Source organism: Saccopteryx leptura, chromosome 7 (assembly GCF_036850995.1).
Source record: "Saccopteryx leptura isolate mSacLep1 chromosome 7, mSacLep1_pri_phased_curated, whole genome shotgun sequence".
Classification (NCBI taxonomy): Eukaryota; Metazoa; Chordata; class Mammalia; order Chiroptera; family Emballonuridae; genus Saccopteryx; species Saccopteryx leptura.
In genome coordinates, this window is record NC_089509.1 from 86,469,918 (window position 1) to 86,492,774 (window position 22,857).

At 43.1% G+C, this 22,857-nt stretch overlaps 1 protein-coding gene across 5 annotated transcripts in view; it reads left to right on the forward strand.

The window, feature by feature from the left end:
• The window catches only part of SPATS2L (spermatogenesis associated serine rich 2 like), a 182,753-nt gene that overhangs the window by 143,649 nt on the left and 16,247 nt on the right, over positions 1-22,857 (forward strand). For all 5 annotated transcript variants that reach the window (XM_066345597.1, XM_066345600.1, XM_066345599.1 and 2 more), the window contains 2 exons: positions 874-1,009; positions 21,567-21,625. In XM_066345597.1, the coding sequence (XP_066201694.1) occupies positions 874-1,009; positions 21,567-21,625 (195 nt within the window). The remainder of the gene's footprint in view (positions 1-873; positions 1,010-21,566; positions 21,626-22,857) is intronic.

Consider the following 22,857-nt stretch of genomic DNA (forward strand, 5'->3'; position numbering starts at 1 on the left):
TTTATATTTGGCACACTATAATTTTTATTGTTTTTCAAGCTTTGATATACTTTACACATAACTGGTATTGAAAATGAAAGGGGCTAAATGACTTCCTTTCTGATTCCCAGCAGATGAAATAATATTCTTTTCATTCAGCCTCAGTTATATCTGATTTTCTTGGCTTTGGTTTGATATACTTTCTCACTTTTCTTGAGGGAGGTTTCTTCCTTCGAAGAAACATGTTGAGATAAATGCAATTTGCCGATTTGTTTTGCACTGTCTGTAAACCCTGGTGACAGTTTCAGGAAATCAGGCAAGATTGGCACCCACGGAGCTGCTCTAAGTGCTGCTGCTATAATTACAGGCCTGGCTCAGGCCTGATGGGGCCAGAGCCAGCATACCTGGCACCGACGCTCCATCCTCTCTCTAGCTCCGTTGTATCTCTCCCAATCTCCAAGTCAGTTTCCTCTTCCAAAGGCCTGCTGGCTTGTAACCACACAGAGTGGTGTTTACAGTGCGAGCCAGCAGCACGAATGGTCTTTAGATGAATCACAGTCTAAGAAACTGCAGTTTGTGATAGAACATATGACCAGAGCCTCTTTTCTGAAAAGCAGAGCAGACACGTGTGCCCAGAATGCCCCAGCCAGAGAACCCATGGGTGAAGTCACAGCGGCCTCAGGGGCTGTACGAACCGCCCACTCTGCATTTTAAAAACCCTGAGTTATAAACATCCTCTTGACAGAACATTTATTTTTCATGGAGAAACAAAAACAATTCTTTTTATTGAGGGAGGGGGAGGGGATGAGTTCGTTGGATTTTGTTGTTATTGTTCAGCTCTCATATATCAAGTGCTCAAATTTAAAAAAAAAAATGTCTTGACATTGGTCGCAGGCCCCAACATTGAGAAGTCGGTGAAGGACCTGCAGCGCTGCACGGTGTCCCTCACTAGGTACCGCGTCATGATCAAGGAGGAGGTGGACAGCTCCGTGAAGAAGATCAAAGCTGCCTTTGCTGAACTGCACAACTGGTGAGTAGTCCGACTTGGGAGCTGTACGCTGCTGGCCCTTCGCTGTTTCCGTAGGGGAGAGCATCAGGTACACAACGTTGTTTATTTAGTATATACACACCACAGGACCGCTCTTAAGCTGGCAGAGGCATATATCTTGGAAATAAAAAAGAAGAGATTGTGTTTGAATAGAAAGGAACCAAATACACGTAATTCAGTGGCGTTTGAAGTTGGCCCAGAAGTGTACGAGTGATGTAGGACAACAGAGAGCAAAAACCTCAACAAATGATATTTTTGATGACTCTCTGGGAGGTCAATATTGTACATGCTACTAAGAAAAAATAATTTCCAACCTGTCATTTTGAAAGAAAAACTCCCTTAACAAAAACTCAGAAACATCTTACAAAACCTTAGTGATGATGCCCTGGCCGGTTGGGTTGGCTCAGTGGTAGAGCGTCTACCTGTCGTGTGGATGTCCCAGGTTCGATTCCTGGCCAAGGCACACAGGAGAAGGGCCCATCTGCTTCTCCACCCTTCCCCCTCCCCTTTCTCTTCATCTCTCTTCCTCTCCTGCAGCCAAGACTCCATGGGAGCAAAGTTGGCCCGGGCGCTGAGGATAGCTCCATGGCCTCTGCCTCAGGCGCTAGAATGGCTCCAGTTGCAGCCAAGTAACACCCCAGATGGGCCGACTATCGCCCCCTGTTGGGCATGCCAGGTGGATCCCGGTCGGATGCATGCGGGAGGCTGGCTGTCTGCCGCCCCCACTTCTCACTTCAGAAAAATACAAAAAAACAAAAAACGAAAGAGCTTAGTGGTGATAGTCCCGTTCTCAGAGACCTTTAAGACTGGAATTTAAAAATGGTACGCTGGTGTGGTTTGGGCTCGGCCCTGGCCTGCTCTGCAGCTGATTTTGATGGAAGACATTTCTTTGAGTCTTGTACTTCTGCTCATGTCTACAACCGAAGGAAGTGTCTGCGAGTAAAGGTTAAGTGTTTATCAGTACAAAAGTGCTCTCAGTGTGTCAATCGGGACTCTTGATTTCAAGTGACAGAACCCACATGGAAACTCCAGATTCCTTTAAGCAAATTTGGTCCTAAGTCCAAATTATGTTCTGAAGATTCACTTTCTCTCCCTCCCCCTCCCTCTCTTTCTCCTTTCCTCTCTCAGTGCCTCCCACTGTCTCCTGGTTCTGCTTATTCCTGGCTTCATTCTTAGGCATGATCTCAACGCATAGCAGCAAAGAAGACCTCCTTGCAGCTCTAAGTTTACATACCGTATTTCCTTATGTATAAGACGCTCCATCTATAAAACGCACCTTAATTTGGGAGCCCAAATTTTGGAAAAATGTATTACCTAAAGTTATTAAACTCAAGTTTTATTCATAATAAAATTCAATCAACTCCTCATCACTGTCAAAAATCTCATCCATTAACTTGTCCTCATCTGTGTCTGGTGACAAATCACTGTCTTCAACAATGAGCGCAAAAGCAAACACGAAAAAGCGGGAAATGCAAGTAAAAAAATCTATAACCTAACAGAAATGCATACCCTTCAGTTGGTTCAGTGAGGAACCACTTACCCTCTACCCAGTTCCAGCATCTTATACGTGGGGAAATACGGTAATCCTTAACCCCCACCCACATCATCTGAAGGACAGCTTTGTCTCCAATAGTTCTAACAAAAGTCCAAGGGCTAATTCCCACTGTCTGGGTTGGGTCATGTATCTGTCTTCAAACCAGTCACTATCCAGATAGTCCTGTGTCTACCACAGAGTTAGAGGTGGGGTGAGCCCCACCTAAAACCCTTGAATTGAGAATTGAGGAGCTATAGTACCCAGAGGAAAATCAGGATACTAAAAAGAAAAATGCTGGACAAGGAAAACATCCTCATTGTCCTTGTTCACATGATATGTTCCTTATATCTCATTGGCTTCCCATGGTTATAGAATTTGGTCACATCTTCTGCACATTTTTTTCTATTCCAAGTCCTTTTTTGGACATTGATGTGCTTTTTTAGCTCATTGTTGAGTTGTGTAAAACTAAGAATTATGCTTAACACTAACCCAGGGGTCGGGAACCTATGGCTCGTGAGCCAGATGTGACTCTTTTGATGGCTGCATCTGGCTCGCAGACAAATCTTTAATAAAAAAATAATAACATGAAAAATATAAAACATTCTCATGTATTACAATCCATTTATTTCCTACCGCTCATGTTCATGGTTGTGGGTGGCTGGAGCCAATCACAGCTGTCCTCTGGGATAACACCAAATTTTTATTGGATAATGCGTAACATATGTTACATAGGTCATCGTATGGCTCTCACAGAATTACATTTTAAAATATGTGACGTTCATGGCTCTCTCAGCCAAAAAGGTTCCCGACCCCTGCACTAACCTAATCTAAAATTCTTAAATCTTAAACCATCTGCTACATATAATACAAAATCCCAAGGGGGGTATAAGACACCCTTAACAGCAATGCATGCCCTTCGGTTGTCATTCAGTGAGGAACCATTTACTCTCCGCCCAGTCCCAGCATCTGGACCATCATGGACTGCTTCTCTGTTTGATCAGATAATAACCTTAACTCATTGTTCAAAGCAAAGTCCAAGAATATGGTTGAAACTATTAGAGAAGGTAAAGATACTTTATAAATGCAAGATGTTACTCTTATTATCATTGGCTTTTAAATTTTATAGTTACATGACTTTTCCAATTTATCCTTAAGTTACCCTAATATGTATAGCACACTCAACTTCCAGGCCAAAGTCAGCAAACTCTCTCTGGACAGGGCCAGCTAGCAACTGTTGTCAGCTTTATGGGCTATGCGGTCTCCGCAGCAACGCAACTCTGCCTGTCATGGCATGCAAGCAGCCAGAGATAATGCAGAAAGGCAGCAGGCCAGAGTTGGCTCGTGGGGGTCGTAGTTGGCCAGCCTCTGTCTAGAAACCTTAGCTGCTCAGAGAAGATCTCTCTGTCGCATCCTTTTGTGTGACATCTTAGGATAAACTCTTCCATCTGAATGGCTCACACACTAATTGACGAAGTGTAGCAATGACCTCAAATTACCTCTCTCCTCCAGCTGCTTTTCGTATTTATTTGTTTATTTTTTTACTTTATTTCCTTAGTAAAATGAACATCACATGGGTCACGGGACATCTTGAGATTTATAACAGATTTTTTGAGTGTTTCACTCAAGAGCTAAAAGCATGAGGCCAGGAAAGTCAGCACCTGAGGAAGTTATATATCTTTTCCCTGCTTGTAATTCACATTGTGTTTTAAACTGGTGGGAAGGCTCACTTCTGAGCAAGTGCTGCCAAGCAGTACTGCTGTTTAAAAGTCACCCACTTGACAAAATGGCCCTTTCCTCCAAACTGGAGAAGAAAAAATTTAGATCAGCTATTTTCTGTGTGCTATTGCTACAAAATGAGTAAACACTACCGTTTTCTGATCTAACCCTTAATAAAAGTGATCCCAAAACAATAACATAAATGCTAACTTAAAAATAAAACCAAAGTATTTTTTTTAATCAACCACTCACTCACAGGCATTTCTGCCAAACAGAAAAACTTTGACTCAGTTCCAAATAAGCCTGCAGCCTAGCCAACATGGTGATGTACTTGAATTAAGCCTCCCTCTCCTTTTCTGAGGGCTGAGTTTTTAGCGATTGCTGTGCTTTTGAAAAATAGCTGATGGCAGAACTGAAGAAGGCAGCTTAACTGTTTTTAAAAAATTAAGCTTTTCTATCGGTGGTGAAATCACAAACAACGGCCATCAGAGACGATTCTGAATGCAGCGCCACTCATTTAATACAATGGAAGCCTCGGGATGACATTGTAAGACACATCCAGAGTTGGAGGCTGTGCGCCAAGTCCTCTGGTGATTTCTAAAAAGTGCCGTTTCCGAGACAGACAGACGTTAACTCATCGGGTGCGTGAGCGACCGTGCATTTCCAATTCTTCTGCCTCCTTCGGGCCACCCAGTTCTCTCATCAAAGCCTTCAACAGGGGTTATGTCTACTTTAGGAATAAATGGAAACTCTCAGGAAAGAAATTCTAAACATTCACTTTGTTACCAAAGTGGCGGCTCAGGAAGTGAGTCCTGCCTGACTGAATTCCCCCGGCACACTGCTGAAGTTCACGGGCAGGATGACTGGGAGGCTGGGCGGAGGCGCTAGTCTGCGCATGCTCAGGACCCATGCTCAGGACCGTGTGAGCACGCGGCTGAGGAAAATGAACTAAAATGCTTATCTTCCCAGTCTGGTCGAGAACAATACTCCATTCAATACAGTAAGTGAAGAAAACCATTAAGTTGCTAAATTAGAATATCAAAGTTGGCATTTAACCCGGACACGGATACATAGGGCTAAATGACCATGGCATAGATCATTGTTATCTTCCCAGAAGGGAGTGGGGGGTTTGAGAGGGGAACAAAGATGACACAGTGTTCTCACAGTACGTCTTAACAGAAAATAAATTTTGCAACACGAGCATCTGTGTGAAAAGTCCCATCAGGCACTAACATGAAACGGCTGGTTTCCTTTCTGTATGATTGGCCCCCTACCACAACTGGAAAATATTCATTCTTTGGAATTATAGCTGCCAGATTTAATTGCTTTGTGTGCAGACTAGGCTAGCTTCCCATCACAAATCTGTGCGTGCGCATGTCCGAGTTCATGGTGAAGGCTTAAAATGAGCAATAAAACATCGAATTCAAAGAACGTTGAGGAAGGAGAATGGTGCTTGATAGTTCTGCCATATGCTGCGGGAGGCAGTGTTCCAAGACGGAGCTGGAAGACTGTTAAGGTGCTTTGGCGATTTGGCATCTAACTTAAAGCACCCCTCAAGAAAATGGAAGCTGGTAATGAGCCAGAAGGACAGAGTGTGTGCTGGGGGTGGGGTAGCAGGGGTGCAGAGAAGGGGGGCTGCAGGGGACCATATTTTAAGGCTGATGTGGGTTCAAATAGGAAAAGGAAATCAGTCAAACGTGCCTTCTGTATAAAGGGGCCAGAAATGTTTCTATACCAGATGCTTATTTTTTCCTGAAGCCATGCCAGGTCTGGCTCAAGGAGAACTGGGATGTAGGACAGGCGTTTGGGCTCCCTTGGCCCTGAGCCCTTGCCCACTTCCCCCTTCTCTCCATCCTGGAGTTTCTTCCCTCCTAGCAAAGACGGGGTGAACCTTCTGCTGCCCCTGCAGGCCAGGGGCTCCTCACTGCAACGCCACTCACTACAAGATAGGGACTTGTGATGGGTCCCCGTTTCCCTGCCCTTTTCTTTTTAACCATTAAAACGCATATATGTGTAACTGATAACTTCATCCCTTTGATGACCATGTGTCATCCCTCCCAACGAGACATACCAAATCTGTTGAGACTCTCTCTACCAAACAAAAGATTGACTCCAAAGGTGAGAATTTCAGGCTGCAGAAAAAGCTCTTCTGAGATGTCTCTTCCTCCAGCCTCCCTCAAGTCCCACTACGAAGGGGGCCTCTCGTCTGCAGCAGAAGCCCCAGTGGCAGCCAAGCAAAACCTCACACAGACCACCCTGGTGGTCAGCAGGGTGGCCTCACACAGACCAGGTATCATCACTGTGACATTTTAAATATGGTGTCCACTTTCTGGGCTGTGAGCTTGGTAAGGCCACCCAAGGGAAAGCTGCCCCTGGAGCTGTTGCATCAGAGCAGGCAGGCTACACCCCCCCCAAGCTGGCTGGGGGGGGGGGGCATACTGTATTTCCCCATGTATAAGACACTCCCATGTAGAAGACACACCTTAATTTTAGGGCCTGAAATTTGAAAAAAAAATGTATTACATAAAGTTATTGAACTCAAGTTTTATCATAAAATTCATAGAATTCCTCATCACTGTCAAAACTCCCATCCATTAGCTTGTCCTCATCTGTGTCTGATGACAAATCACTGTCTTCAACAATAAGTGCAAAATCAAGCATGAAAAAGCAGGAAATGCAACTAAAAAAAAATCTACAACTACTGTATAAGATGCACCCAGTTTTTAGACCCCAAATATTTCGGGAAAAAGTGCATCTTATACATGGGGAAATACGGTAATATCAAACTCTCCCAGTAAACAGCTTTGGAACCACTCAGTTTGAATAAGACGATTTTTCTTCTTTTACTGGCTTATCACATAGCAGGAGTCCTTCCTCGTCGGTTGTTTCCCCCGACATTCCCCAAACTTACAGCTTCTACTTGGTGAACAGCTGGCTTTCCAGGCAGTGCTTCCAGCTTGGTTCCTCTGTGCCCGTTATGGGGGGTTATTTTCTGTCTTTGTGACTAAACAGTGACTGAAAGATGATGTCTATAAATTAATATCTGCTTCTCTTTATAAAGTATATGTGTATACACTGTAATTAAAAACTCTTAGAGCTTTGTGGTCAGCCTTTGCCTACGTGCCACACCCAGAGACACAGTGTCACTAGTCCGAAGTAGACCTACCAGTAGGTGGTGGTGTTTTTTTTGTTTTGTTTTGTTTGTTTGTTTGTTTGTTTGTTTTAAGAACTGCGGGTACTACTCTGTGCATCTGTGTTGAACTCCCTGGTTAAGAGTCCTGCAAAGGGATGAGTATGTGTGGGGCTCAAGCAGTTCTCAATGGATGGATTTGCCCCCAGGAGACAGTTTGTCTGGAAATATTTTTGGTTGTCACATTGGCATTTAGCAGATAGAGGTGAGGCATGCTGCTAAATATTCTAGAATGTGCAGGACAGGCCTCCTCCCAGCCACCCACCCCTACTATGAAGGATTGTCTGTCCCCAGACCCACCAATACTGAGAAAGCCTGAGCATGGGAAAGTGAGTGGAGGACCGCAGGTCTCTTCACCATCACCTTGGACCCAGTCCCGCATGCTCTGCTGCCGCTGAAGGGCGAGATCCCTCCCTTTGCGACACCCCCCAGTGCCTACTGCCCCTCCCGCAGTTGCCCTCGGGCACCACTGGAGACGTGAAAGAGGAAGGTTCCTCTCCCATCGTTTACATACCCAAAGCAGAGAACCGTAGTGTCTTGTCTTTTCAGATCAGTGAAGTAGGAAATTTTTTTTGCACATTGCCTGAAATGTAAACCTTCTAGCTACACGTTTTAAAGGTCAAATTACATTTTTATCTTTTTAAGGCCAGAAAAACAATTGTATTGAAGTGTAGAAAATTGAGGGCTTTGCTTTTTTGTCTATTTTTCAACTCAGTCCTTAGGAGAAAATGGAACTGTTAAGAACTGACACTTGTAGCTAATGATAGGCAGTCACTCTCATTAGCCATTCTGTCTCTACCTGAGTCTTTTTCTCATTTTGCAATAAAACCCCACAGCGCAGGGGGGACCAGGATTAGGGTGAAGAGTTGAAGCGTGTAAAGATAAATACAGCAGGGAATTTCTCTGTCGAGGGGATTATTATCTTTGGCTTCAGCCAGGCAGCAGTATTACTTGGTGTTCCTGGGCACTCATGGAATATGTCCAACTATTCAAATGCCAGTGACAGTGCCTTCGTCAAGGGTGCCAGCCCTTGTGCTCCCTAAATTGAATGGAAACAGGTCTTTCTGCCTATCTTTTGCTTCAGTGGTGGTTGAACAAATACTTGTTAACCATTTTCTCACTCTCCCTTAATTAGGAGAGTCATTGGAATTGTGGCACTGTATATAATTTGATAGACAAATATAGGGCAAGTAAGTGTTAGGTGAAATGGTCCTAGAATTAGATCTGTGTCACAGAAAAGATGCTGTGACAAGAAGCAGAGAATGTTTGATACAAGCCTGGATAATGAGTCGACTCCATTTTAAAACTGTGCAGCTGAAGTAGTAAACATTCTCAGTGTCCCCACTAACATCGCGAGTATCGGAGTAGTGTGATGTCCAGTAATAAAATGATGCCTTTCTCTGTACCATTCAACGGCAGATATTGATAATGGAGTTACCAACAGAAGAGCTGATATTAGGAACCTTTTTAGCCACTTAGCATTGTTATATAATAATTTCACAAAGCCTTTATTTCCCTAAAAAAGTATCAGCAACGTGTTAAATGATGGCTGGATTTTGCCAGCTCCTTAGACCAAGCATGTAAGGAAGACAAAAGCAAGCGTTTGCATTGTAATTTTTACAGGTTTTTTTAAGAATTTAATAAAAGGTCTTTTTATTAAGAAATTTAATAAAAGGTCTTTATGTCCTTTTGCTCCGGAAATGAATACAATCTTCCCATTGATCAAAACCTGTACAAACAAGACTTTCCTTCTCATCAAATGGTTTTCCTAAGTGCCCACCTGCTTGTGACTTGTACAGAGCACTGTCCAACGGAAATGAAACAAACCTGCTCCTTCTCCCCATACCCGGTATCTAGGATTATGCCAGCAGGTGAAAAGGATGCACTCTGTGGAAATGAACATCCACCTGCAAGGGATATCGAGAGACAATAATAGAAGAGGCTAATAAATATGTTTATGCCTCACGAGGGCCTTAGGTATGGTTTTTTGTTGCTGTCCTAGCTGATAGACTGCCCCAAATAACTCCATTCCGTTACTCTGCACCAGTCCAATAAACAGAAATAAGGTCCAGGATCCATTCTGAAATTGTGGAAAGGGTGAATACCGCACACCATGGAGAAACTCAAGGTTCCCTTGACTTTGTGGCTGAGGCAAGTCCCTGTGGTACCGTGTATTTCAAACCCTGCCTCGTTTGTGAATGTGTCATTCTAAATAGGTATAGCTCGCCTTTCAGAGGTGAAAGCTTCTCTTTCCCTTTTCTTTCCTCCCCGAGGTTTTTCTCTGTGTTAGATGTTTCCCCAGGGCCACTGCAAGGACTGAGTGAATTAGTCGACATGCAGGAAGAGCAGGTTGATAAATACAGAAAAATACAGAACTAGCCTTTTCAGTTTTGGTATAGTCCCCAGGAAACCAGCATAAATCGCACCTTGTATTAAGTGCCCTTCTGAGCTCCTCGTGAGATTACCCCCATACGTTATGTCACATTTAGCATGGGAAGCAGGCTTTCCTTTCGTGGAAGCCTTCTCTGCAGAATAATAGACTCCCCGTAAGAGCTAGAGAACAAGAAGTGGATTCTAATTTCAGCCTGAAATCTGAAAAGAATTCAGAATCTTTTCAGCAAATGAAGGCTACCAATGAAATCAGCTTGGTAACATGCTCCGGAAGAAGAATTGTTAGTTTCACAGAATAGAAATATAAAAAGGAATTAAGTAAATTGTTCTATCTTTACAATCCAAGAGTATGCATTATTTGTGCTTTTTGAAAATTTATAGTATAATCCATGTTCACTGGAACATGAGAAAAAATTTGTTCTTGTATATTAGTATAAATATAAAATACATAATAATTTCACAATTTCTGAATGGATTTTGAAGTTTATTTGTGTTTATTAGATGGGTACAGTGAGACTAAGCATTGCTTCGGACAATTTGTGGCTAGGACAGCAACAAATAAAAGACTATAAAATACCTGAAGTTACTATAATAAAAGTCCTTATATGAATGTTATTTTATTTCTCTAGTGACTGTAAACTTTGGTTCTTAATAGGCCATGTTCTAACAAAAGTCACATTTTCAAGATTTATTAACCACTTAATTGGTGGAATGGAGTGTAGAGTTAGACAGATAGGGTTTAAATCTCATCTCCACAATTCTAGCTTTGAAGATGGTTGAGTTTAACTTCTACTCACCTATAAAACAGGCGTGTTGCTGTCTGTTTCCAGGGGTTTTGTGAAGATTCAAATGCATCCAAGATATGCATTTCTTGGATTATTCTAGAAACTTATAGCCTGCCCCATGTCAGAAATTCTATCTAGATTGGTTCTCTTCTCTTCTAGATAAGTACTTAGTAAATTTCTTTTCCTTTATACCAGGGGTCAGGAACCTTTTTGGCTGAGAGAGCCATGAATGCCACATATTTTAAAATGTAATTCCATGAGAGCCGTACAACAACACGTGTATGTTACGCATTATCCAATAAAAATTTGGTGTTGTCCTGGAGGACAGCTGTGATTGGCTCCAGCCACCCGCAACCATGCACATGAGCAGTAGGAAATGAATGGATTGTAATACATGAGAATGCTTTATATTTTTAACATTATTATTTTTTTATTAAAGATTTGTCTGCGAACCAGATGCAGCCATCAAAAGAGCCACATCTGGCTCGCGAGCCATAGGTTCCCGACCCCTGCTTTATACCAAGGCACTGGGAAGACAGGATCCTTCTCCACCTCTCTGTTTATTCAGTATACAGTGGGATCTCAACTATGAGATAGAGATATGTCATCATAACGTTTTGCTGTTTACCGCTCGATGAAGAAAGAAGTCAGGCAAAAGGACCCCTGATTCTGAATGGCCACAGTTGCCACCAGATCAGCCCTCCTTCCCCTCTGTGTCTTCTTCCCATGCCTTCTCTCTACCTTCTCTTCCCTTTTCTTCATTCATCCATCCAATAGATAGATAGATGAATGTGTGACAAGCTGGTGCTTCTAAAACTTTGGAATGCACAGGGAGCATCAGACCCCCATCTCAGTACTCTCTGATTCTGTGGGTATGGGCTCAGGAATCCGAATTTAGTAAGCACAGTGGGAACCAGTGTAAATGGTTTGAGGACCACACTCGAAGAACATTGCTAAAATTATGTCATAGAAAAACATTACTAATAGCATCCGGGGTCTAGTGGGAGCAAACAGGCTGTGTAATACATATGGCAAAACTGCAGTGGAGCTGCGCATGGAGGAGGAGCACGTCACAGTGGCTGTTCACTGAGCTCCTTACACGGTGTCCTTGTGCTGAAAGACAGTTACCACCTGTAGATGGAAATTTGCTTTCTTTCTCATAGATGTAGCTCTAAGTTTGTTTTTTAATCCTTTGAGTTATGAGGTTTTTTTCATGCTGGCTGACCCCTGGCAGTAAGTTTTTTTTTTTGTTTTGTTTTTTCAAAAAATGGAATTAGTGCCTGACCTGTGGTGGCGCAGTGGATAAAGCGTCGACCTGGAAATGCTGAGGTCGCCGGTTCGAAACCCTGGGCTTGCCTGGTCAAAGCACATATGGGAGTTGATGCTTCCTGCTCCTCCCTCCCCCTTCTCTCTCTCTCTCACTCTCTCTCCTCTCTAAAAAATTAATAAAAAGAAAAAAAAAACCCTTAAAAAAAAGATTCTCTCTTTAAAAAAAAAATGGAATTAGTTCCAGTTACAGTTTTATTAACTTAAAATCATGTTTGTTTGATAACCAATTTATGGAAACAAGAAGAACATACATTTGCCTTTTTTTAATGTTGCCTTACACACTTTTAAAATAAAATTTTTGTTACGATCATACTCTGGATGGTCAGGAGGCACGAGGACATACATGAATGTTCGTACCCCTCAAAGGGTTAAGGATGCAGGGGTAAATCATGTAAATTTTATAGCTATAGAAACAATATAGTTAAGTTACTTTCTTTGAATAGTGATCTCCATGGAAAGAAAGAAACCTAAGAAATAATTAACAAAGATAAGAAATTGTATTATAAAGTAAAATTGCATGTAAAATTCTAAATGGGGGTATAGAGGAATATAGATTTTTCTGTTGAACATATGGCATTGTGAAATTTATAGAATTTACAGGATTTTGCAACTTCGGTGTCATTTTAAAAATTGTAATAAGGAAAAGGATTCCCCATGTTTGTCTTTTCCAATTAATTATGTCTTTTCTGGGGAGAGTCCAGGATTTTCTAAGTGTTGGTAGTTAGCCCTTGTGCTAAATCTGCATGTGTCTCATTCCAGAGATGCACCTCAGACAGTGGAATGAAATATTCATGAGCTGTGGTTTAAATCATTGCAGGATCCCAGTGTAAAATATGCAGACTAAAAAGTGTTAACATTAACAGATTTTATTACCTCTGATAAAAGAAATAGAAATAAAACTGGCCCAGCCTGATTGGCAAGTTGGGTGCAGTTGTCTTATTCACTGACAGCCAGAGGGATTTTAACTGTGCTTTGTATGCTAAGAGTGGTTCCTGCTTAGAGGCACTGGCTACTTTATTTCCCTGATAGGCACCATTTCAAAGGATTGTGTCCCATCCCCAGTCTACATATTGTGGAAATATGTGTTGAGTTTTGTGTATTTGCCAAGTATTACTGTGGAATTCAAGAGATATTTAGAAAGATCACTTTGTCACCACTGCTGCATTCAGAAGAAAAGAATTATTTTTCCAATCATAAAAGGAATACCAGTTGTTGCAAAACCTAAATGCAGAAATGAACAGAATGGAAGATGACAGATCTAGGAATCCCAATAAAAATAAATAAACGTAGCCAAAAACTTGATAATGAGCCTGGAGTGAAACTGGAAAACAGGGGAAGTGGAGTAGGATTGGAGGAGCATATCTGGGGTGGACTTTAGAGGACTTGAGCATGTGGGAAGTGAAAGAAAAGGAAACTGGGTGAGTGGTGATACCAACAACCAGCATATGGCATAGGAGAGGGGGCAGAATTGAGATGTAGGGGAGGAGAAATAATTTTCCCTTTACTCTTCTGAGTTCTTGACTGAGACATCCCTCTAATAAAAGACAGATTAACAAGAGGAAAACAGTTTATTAACATGTATTCCTCATGTATACATGGGAGGTACTCAAGAAACTCTAAGAAGTGGTTTAGAACTCAGGCTTAAATACATCTTAACAGAGAAAGAGAAGGGGGAGCAGTGTGTAGGCCTCTCAGAGGGGAGTAAATGATTTTGGGGGAAGATGAATGGACCTTTAGAAAAATAGGAAAGCATGAGAATTTTTTATTTTTTTATTTATTTTATTTTTTTGTATTTTTCTGAAGCTGGAAATGGGGAGAGACAGTCAGACAGACTCCCACATGCGCCCGACTGGGATCCGCCTGGCACGCCCACCAGGGGCAACGCTCTGCCCACCAGGGGGCGATGCTCTGCCCCTCCGGGGCATCGCTCTGTTGCGACCAGAGCCACTCTAGCGCCTGGGGCAGAGGCCAAGGAGCCATCCCCAGCGCCCGGGCCATCTTTGCTCCAATGGAGCCTTGGCTGCGAGAGAGGAAGAGAGAGACAGAGAGGAAGGAGAGGGGGAGGGGTGGAGAAGCAGATGGGCGCTTCTCCTATGTGCCCTGGCTGGGAATCGAACCCGGGACTTCTGCACGCCAGGCCGACGCTCTACCACTGAGCCAACCGGCCAGGGCCAACATGAGAATTTTTGACAGAGTTTTTTGGGGGATGGTTTCAACTCCGTGTCTCTTCTTCTGTGACAAGAGTCATCAATCTTTTGCAGTTGATGAAATCTTTGAGTTACTATTGGAGGACCTGTCTTTAGGCAGATAGGGGACTTTAGAAAAGCCGCTTTGCTGTTTTTCAAGTGCCAATAGGTCAAAATAATCAATATACCAGAGTGCCATATTTTGGGGAGGCATATTCTACTACCTGTTAGGAAGCAAAACAGAAAAGAGGAATGGGGAATTGGCAGCCATGCAAGAGCGTGGGCACCACATGCAGGTACCTGTCTTAAGCGATAGGGCTGCCAGTCCTCCTGACCTAGGAATAGAGAACCACACACAGTCCTGTTGGATTTGTGCCTGAGAAACAGATAAGTTGAAACTCCTGACTAATTTTGCCCTGGGTCCAAGAATTTTTGGTAACACTTGAGAAGTTGGACTGAAAATGGTACCTATGGTACCGTACACCCTAAATGTATACAGGGAGCTTTTCTGCCTTCCACCGGGTGGATAAAATCCTCTCACCTACAGGGAAGGGACATAGGATCCTGAATTTGTGGGCAATACAGGCTGCCTGTTCCACCGGTGTTAACTCCTCAGCAGAAGGCCCACACAGTGGCCACTGGGTGCTACAGGCTGTCAGAGCCCAGCTGGCATTCCTCCGGGCATTCATAGTTCTCACTCCTGAAACAACAGTAAGGAGCAGAACACACCCTGGGGAAATATGTGAAATGTGAAAGAAATAGAAATCCTTTATACGGGACTTCTTGCTTTACAGCGTATCATTCACTTTTGCTTTACAGCGTATCATTCACTTGTGTGCTCTATGTAAAGTGTGGAGGCCAGGAAGGCTGACCAGCACCCTAGCATTCATCAGACGTCTTTTGCTCCATCAGTTTCCACTTGCTCTTTCCCTTTCATGGGCCGGAGGTGTGTGGGGGGGGAGGTGTGGCGGGCAGGGGGCTCTTTCAGTCTGCTCATCCTGCTGGGGCTCTGGGCTTCGTCTCCTTCCTGAAGCTATCTGCTTGCTTGCTTCTGCCTGGCAGCTAAGGAGTTAAGAAAACTCCAGACTGAAGCTCTTCACCCACAAGAAGATTCTGAAGCAAAATTGTCTGGGATCAGATAGTCCCAGGCAATTTCTCTCACTACAGCGTCCCTGAGGCAAACTACTCGAGACGGAAGGTGCCCTAGTTTTAACTCTTCAACATCTAACCCTGGCTGCTGTTGAGGATTGATTTCTTTAAATCCCTTTGAAATTCTGCTTTCATTGCTCAGGATCCACCAGCTGGTTCTGCTCTCCAGCTTATCAAGCACTGACAGTCCCTCGGCTGCTCCCTATCACAGCATCTTCCTTTATGAAGAGCCGGGACTTGACACGGCTCAGCCAGGCTTCCGAATGAAGCAGCTCTGTCCCTCGTGCTCGTCTCCCAATTTGCGGGAGAGTCTTTTCACAGAGCGGGAAGTGATCAATCTGTTCCTGCCGAAGTGCCTTTCTGATTCTTTTTATTATTGTTATTACTAGTCCTCCATAGAAAGGAATCAAGACAGTGGAATGTTTTTATAAAATGACACTTTATCTCTGTGATTAACTATATAATAAACCGTAAAGGCTTTGCCATGATAATCTCCTTCCCCTTACATCTTATTGCTTTGATAATAAAAGCTTTTTTTATGGCAACAGAATAAAATTTTACTGTCCTGGAAGTTTAGATAAAATGAGAAGATGTGTTTTTGGAAGGATAAAGGGCACATCTGAAAGCGGCGAGGTCAGCGTGGGTTTTGTGTGCGCTCAGTCTAGGCAGAGCGTGTTCAATGTAGCATAGGTCTGGTGTCCTCCAGAGGACATTATCCCACCACGGAGAGAGCTGTGAGTGGTCAGTGAAAAGCCAGCTAAAGAGTTCTGTGTTTCTGTCAGGTACAGATGATCACTGTTGAAACACAAAAATGTTCAAAACGTAGACTTGCAGATGATGACTGGGGGGAAAGCACAGATTTCAATAATTAATTACCACCTCAGTTTGCAGGCAGAATCATTACCTACCTGTTTTGATTCTAAGCCAAACCCTGTATGGTTTGGTGAATATTTTTGCACTTTTATTCATAAGAGTGTGTCTCAAATGATTAAGTTCGGTCAGTGACAAAAATGATATAAATTTTTGCATAAACATGATTTATATGCAAGAACTACCATATAACAATTAAGACGTTTCATTATTGAAATGCCATGGGTAAATGAATATGTTTTCTTCCCTTACATTCATCACTATCAAGCAGATTTTGTCGAGCAGCCCACAATAGTCTAAGATCCTAAAGTTGAACGGAAGTTTTTAAAAACTCAGAGCTTTCCTGAAGATGTGATGATTAAGCAAAGACCTGAAGGAATACTCAGTTAATGAGATGAAGAAAAGCAGGGTTGGGAAGGAGTGTTGCCTTCCAGCAGAGAGAAGGGCACGTGCCAAGGCCCTGTGGTGAGCAGAGAGCAGAGCTCAGACCCTCGGGGCATCCTGAAGCTTGAGTATAAGATCATTCAGTAAGGCACTGGTGCTCTATTTAATGTGCCTGGCACACAGTAAGCACTCAGGATGTGTTAGCTCTCATCAGCTTTCATGTTAAGGCAACTGAGGGCTGATACCCATCTACACAGGTTTACCTCAAAAGCAAGCAGGTGACCTTTCTGCTTCCCCTGTGGGAATGTGGCTCGTGACTCTGCCTGTGATTTTTCTGTGACACATCCACTCTCTGATAGCATTCCCGTCAAAGGCCTTCTTTAGCCCTCCGTATCTGGTAACTCCGTACAGGGGTTTTGCCAGCACTCTGTCCTTATCCAGCCTGCAGAGGTGTTTTTTTTTTGTTTTTTGTTTTTTGGGTTTTTTTTTTTTTATTTTATTTTATTTATTTATTTACAGAGACAGAGAGAGGGATAGACAGGGACAGACAGACAGGAACGGAGAGATGAGAAGCATCATTTAGTTTTTTGTTGCGCATTGCGACACCTTAGTTGTTCATTGATTGCTTTCTCATATGTGCCTTGACCGGGGGCCTTCAGCAGACGGAGTAACTCTTGCTGGAGCCAGCGACCTTGGTCCAAGCTGGTGGGCTTTTGCTCAAGCCAGATGAACCTGCGCTCAAGCTGGTGACCTCGAGGTCTCAAACCTGGGTCCTTCCGCACCACAGTCTGAGGCTCTATCCACTGCGCCACCGCCTGGTCAGGCTGCAGAGGTGTTTTTCATTAGGCAGCATGCAGTGTGTATCTCTGTCCTAGTACCTCTAAGAAGATTAAGTAGGACTTGCAAATGGCTCTGATGAAATTCCTCACCAAGCTGGAAGTGATGCCAGGCCCTGTGGGCATTTGGGGGTTTCAGACACAGTCCTTCCTCTTGGACCTTTCCTTTGGTGTGGCTCTCAGCTTGACGTGACATTGGCTCCTCGCTGACAGCCTGCCAGAGGACAGGCAGGCCTCTACGGCTTCACCCTCCGCACCCACTTCCCACAGCCGTCCTTCCCTCCGCAGGTCTGCTGCCTTGAAAGCTAAACCCAGGGAAACCTACAGGTGCAGCTTTTTGAGATTCCTGCAGGAGGCTCAGTGGGAACTGTCTCAGGCCGGCAGCTGACCCTGATTTGCATTCAGATCATCAGTTCAGAATAGGGTCTTGACTCAGCGGAGATTCCTCGGCTTGCCTTTATTCACAGGAGCTTTGAAAGCAGTCATACAGAGATGTGCTTGAATTACTAAGACGCTTGAGGACAGTGTATTGTTGAAATACGCAGAGGAATAGTAACGTGGTTAGATGCCAACTCCACAGGCTTTTTCACATCCTCAAGTGGGCATTAAGCAGATTAACAATTTATTAAGGATAACCTTCATTCCTCGAGTTGCTAGCCCAGAAGGCCGGAACTAACCATTGTCTGAATACCCAGCTTTTGTGTAATGTGCATTACCTGGGGATATGTATTATACCTCAGATGTCCATCTTGTAAACTCTCTGGGCACATAATTATGTCAACAAACTTAACAAAAATTTGCCACGATTTTGTAGCTGGTAAAGAAATTAGCCAAGGCCCCTTCCTTCACTGTTCTCCGCACCCAACATACACACAGGCTGCAGGGCTCCAGCCTGCAGGGTCTGTCTGGGGGTACCCAGGCCTTGTCAGGGGGGACCGGGGGCTGGAGGGGCTGTGAGGCTGTCCTGGCCCTCTCTCTGCAGTGTGCTCCCCCACCCCACCCCACTGGAAGTCTAAAGACACCCACTCTCGTATCACATGCATGCATTTCTGTAAGTTCTATACTTCGTGTGTACAGAAGAGACTAATTAGAAACCTTCTGGGTGGTTGAGGGTAGGAAACCCTAATTTCTTCCTCTCGCCATCATCATTTCCTTTACCTTCCCGTTTCTTACTGTGTCCCCAGTAATTTCTCTGGAGACACAGTGAAGATGTCCCCCTAGTACTTTCTTCCTCTCAGCTCTCCCAAAAAGAATGTAGGCTCCTCGGGGGTGGCAGGAATTTTTTTTATCCCCAGCTGTAGTCCCCACCCACCACCCCTAACTGGCACATGGCCGGCACTCAGCAGCTATGTGTTCCATGGAGGACTGCGTTGTCAGTTTCCCCGTTTCTAGTGCTCTCTGTGGCATGTTCCTGTACAGCCGGCCCAAACCTGTGCAACCCTGCTACACACCATTGGAGAAGAGGACAAGTGACCTGCAAATCTCACGTGACCTGTTACCCATAAGTCAGCTGGGCTCTTCCAGCCCCTGAAGTCCCAAAGAAGTTGTCGGGACTCCTACTCCACGCCCTGTGGAAATCATAAGCCATCTCTCAGATTTGTATCAGGCCTGGGATGGGGTGGGACTTAACCTTCCCTCGGGCTGCTGCCTCTTTCATCTGCCGAGCCCCGGGCATGAAACCAGCTACCTCCTCAGTGTCTGTGTGCACACCAAGCAGTGTTCCCCTTCCCATGAAACCAGCCACCTCCTCAGTGTCTGTGTGCACACCAAGCAGTGTTCCCCTTCCCGTAGCATACGAGATGCCCTGGCCCCTGGAAATGCCATACTGTTGTCGTTTGGGCTCCTAACCCCAGATCTCTAGGTTCTTACCTTACCTCCCTAATAGCTTAGCCATGTTTTTCTAAACTAACATGGAATTGCCCTAGGAGGGTTGTTAAAAAGAAAAACTAAAAATCACTTGGCCTCAGGGGTGGCTACATTTGTGAACTTGATAGAGAAACCAGACTTACCTCATAATCACAGGGACACGAGCCTGTGGATCCAACCTGGCATTTCATATCATTCTCAGTCCTTACTTGCTGGTTTGTGAGTAGACGGTCTGTAGAAGGAAACACAGAAGCTGATAACCGCAGAGACGTCCAGGGAAGAGTACTGGGTAAGCTGGGACAGAGATGGGATAAAGACTTCCTTCTCACCATACACCTTTTTTTTCTAAAATATCACATATTGCCTATATTAAAACACATTGATATCATACCTGTATAATGACAATAAGTAAGGTACTGGTAACCCGATGTGCTGGTTACATCAGAGTGATCCTGTCCAGTGACCACGTGTGCTGGGGATGGCTGGTGTCTGAGCTGGACAGCTGGCTGAGCGCCCAGTCCTACGGAATTTGCCATTCAGTCTACATGGCCGTTCTCCCCATGAGGCTTTCCGATGGGCCAGAGCTGAACTCCTCAGCACAGTCCTGACACACGAAGAGTGTGGGTCACATCGTCTGGTTTAGGATTGCCAACACTCCTGTAGCTGTATCCCGGGAACCACTTCTTACCGTGACAGATATACAAAATAGTTCCTCTCGAGAGGAAGTCCATTTCCAACACACTTTATAATTTAAAAGTATGTCTGGTGGAGGAGAAAAAGGCACATCTGATGGAACAATCTGAGTGGTAATAAGGATGACAAGAATAGTGCATGTTAAGTACATTTTGTATGAGTTCATAATTAAACTGTACAAACAAGCCAAAAGTCTTATTGGCTACTTTTGGAGGATGCTAAAGAGCCAACTGTCATTTTGAAAAGTGATAATAAAAGGGGAGAAACAAGCATTTGTCCTGCCTTACCTGTACAAACTACTTCATGATAACCCAAATAGTTGGTAAGGGAAGGTTTTTCTTTATAGAAGATTTCCAGTATGTAAATGAAGGAGTAACAGAATTTAAATATCTGCACTTTTAAAACCCTATGGATCCAAGCAATGACCATCAATGGCTACTAATATCATTAAAATTTCTATCATAACAAGTTTATTAGAAATATGAAAGAATGGAGTTATAAAATATCATGGAGCAAAATTCAGACCTTGGATGATGATAGACAAACAACCTGGCTTCTTCGACAAAAAAAAAAAAAAAAAAAAGAGATGGGAGGGAATCTATAGATTAAAACAGGTTTAAGAGAGAATCATCCAGTTGCAATGAACAGGACTTATTTAGATTCTGGTTTGAATAAACTTTTAAACTGGATGGGACAATTAGGGAAATTTAATATCTGATAACTTGAAACTATTAACATTTTTAGGTATTAATGAGTATAGTCCCCAAAAGTCCTTATCTTTTAGATATGTGTTGAAATATTTATGGTTGAAAAAATAAAAAAATGTTACATCTATGCTTATACAGACAGAAAAGTCTGAAAAGGATATACATATAAGGGACTTCTGAAGATGTGTTGCTTTGCGGAGGGAAATTGGGAGTAATAGGATGGGGGGAATAAGCTTTGGATTACAGTATGCGGGTAATACCTTTTCAAAAGATTAACCAAAAATAAATACCAGTATGATGGAACAACATTCATTTGAAGATGCTTGAGATGCTTATTTGGGGGGGATGAGAAGGCACAGACTCGCTCATATTATAGAGCATGTGGATGGGTGGATCCAGACCGTATTTCTCAGAGTAGGTCCCAGGTCCACAGGCATCAAAGCTGGGCCCATCCCCCCCCCCTGCCAGCCAGACTCTGGGAGAGCAAAGAAGCAAAAAGACATTTGAGAACTGCCGGTCGCGATAACCTGGGTGCCAGCTTTTTAAATACTTATTATGTTGTTTTGGAACTCTGGAATTCATAGGGCAAAAATACTCCCAAATTTAAATTCAAAGCAGTGCCATTCTGAAAGTCTGAAAAGGCATTTTTTTTAGATTTGCTGACAATGATTTAATCAGCAGATGTCACTATGTAATACTTGAGAGCACCCCTACCACACTGCCTCATTTCTGGAAAAGCGGAGTGTGCCGCTGGCATCGTAACATAGAAATATTTATGGTAATTCTGAATTTTGTTTAATGAAAATAATCCTTTTTTTTTTACTTCCAGTGCTTATTAAAAGTTTGCCTTTGATTAAGCATTCTTTGCTTTTGTTTTTGTTGTCTTTTCTTTTCTCTCCCCAGCATCATTGACAAAGAAGTTTCGTTAATGGCAGAAATGGATAAAGTTAAAGAAGAAGCCAGTAAGTAGACACCTGGTTGTTGGGTTAGAAGCTCCCAATCAGAAGCAACCTGTAGATCAGGCTGACAGTGATACGGATTCTGAGTCGGGTCCTAAAATTCACATAGTGATCCTGGCTCACGAGCTCTGTAATCTTAGGCAAGTCACTTCTCCCCAGAAGAAGAGGTTCTCCTCAGTAACCTCGTTTGGCAAAGGAGAGTGGTAGCGCCCACTGAGCAGGTGGCCGAGTAGATACTCGGCAAACAGTAGGTATCAGCTGAGCTATTTAAAGTCCAAAGGGACTTTGGTGAATATATTGGACTAACTATAGTAGTTTAAATGGGTTTAAAATGACATTAAATTTTAAAACTTTTAAGCCTTCACAACTTACAAATCTTGCTGTGCAGCTTACACAGTCCTTTTCACTCGGCCTCTTTTAGGTTCAACTAACTCGAGTTTAACAAATAAAATTCCCCTAAAATTTAGCACCATATGAAACTCACTTTAATTCCTCTTAAGATTTTGAATAACATTTATAAATTTAATAATCTGATTTTTTTTCCGAGTACTTCAGATGTTTGAGGAGCCAAATGCACAAACCTAATGGGTGAAGTATTCCAAGCTTTTAAACAACTCTTATAAGAGTAATATCAATAATTCAAACTTAAAGATGTACTCAATTAATTTTCTTAAATCACTCCAATTCTCTTCACAAACTTAGTCAAATTTGCCAACACCTGCCATCTTGACACCTCAAAAGAAAATGAATTACGTTTTAAATTGAAATCACAAGTGAGATTGCTTAATGCACCAAATACTCTCTTTAAATGATGAACACACGCAGACAATCTTGATCATTGCATGACTTTTCCTAATTTTAACACAAAATAGTAGCACTCTGGGTTTGATTCATTTTATTATCTTTATAGTTACTTCTAAAACTTTCCACTGTTGTGAAGTTACTCAACAGCTAGTAAGGCAGATTTACCATCTCATGTGTCGAAAATTTCAGCTGAGACAGGATTGATTGCACAGTCAGGTTCAACACGAGCCACAAATGGACACGCAGCCCCCTCATTATGAAACTCAGTCAACTCCATTAATAGGAACCCTAAGACCATATTTTAAAGCTGAGATTTACTCTTACAATTCTTTTCTCCTGGGCATTTTAAATTCTTCATCTTTACTGAATTTGTATCTCATGAGTTAGATAAACTCATGAGATAAAACCCCAACCAGGTTTCAGCTAACTTC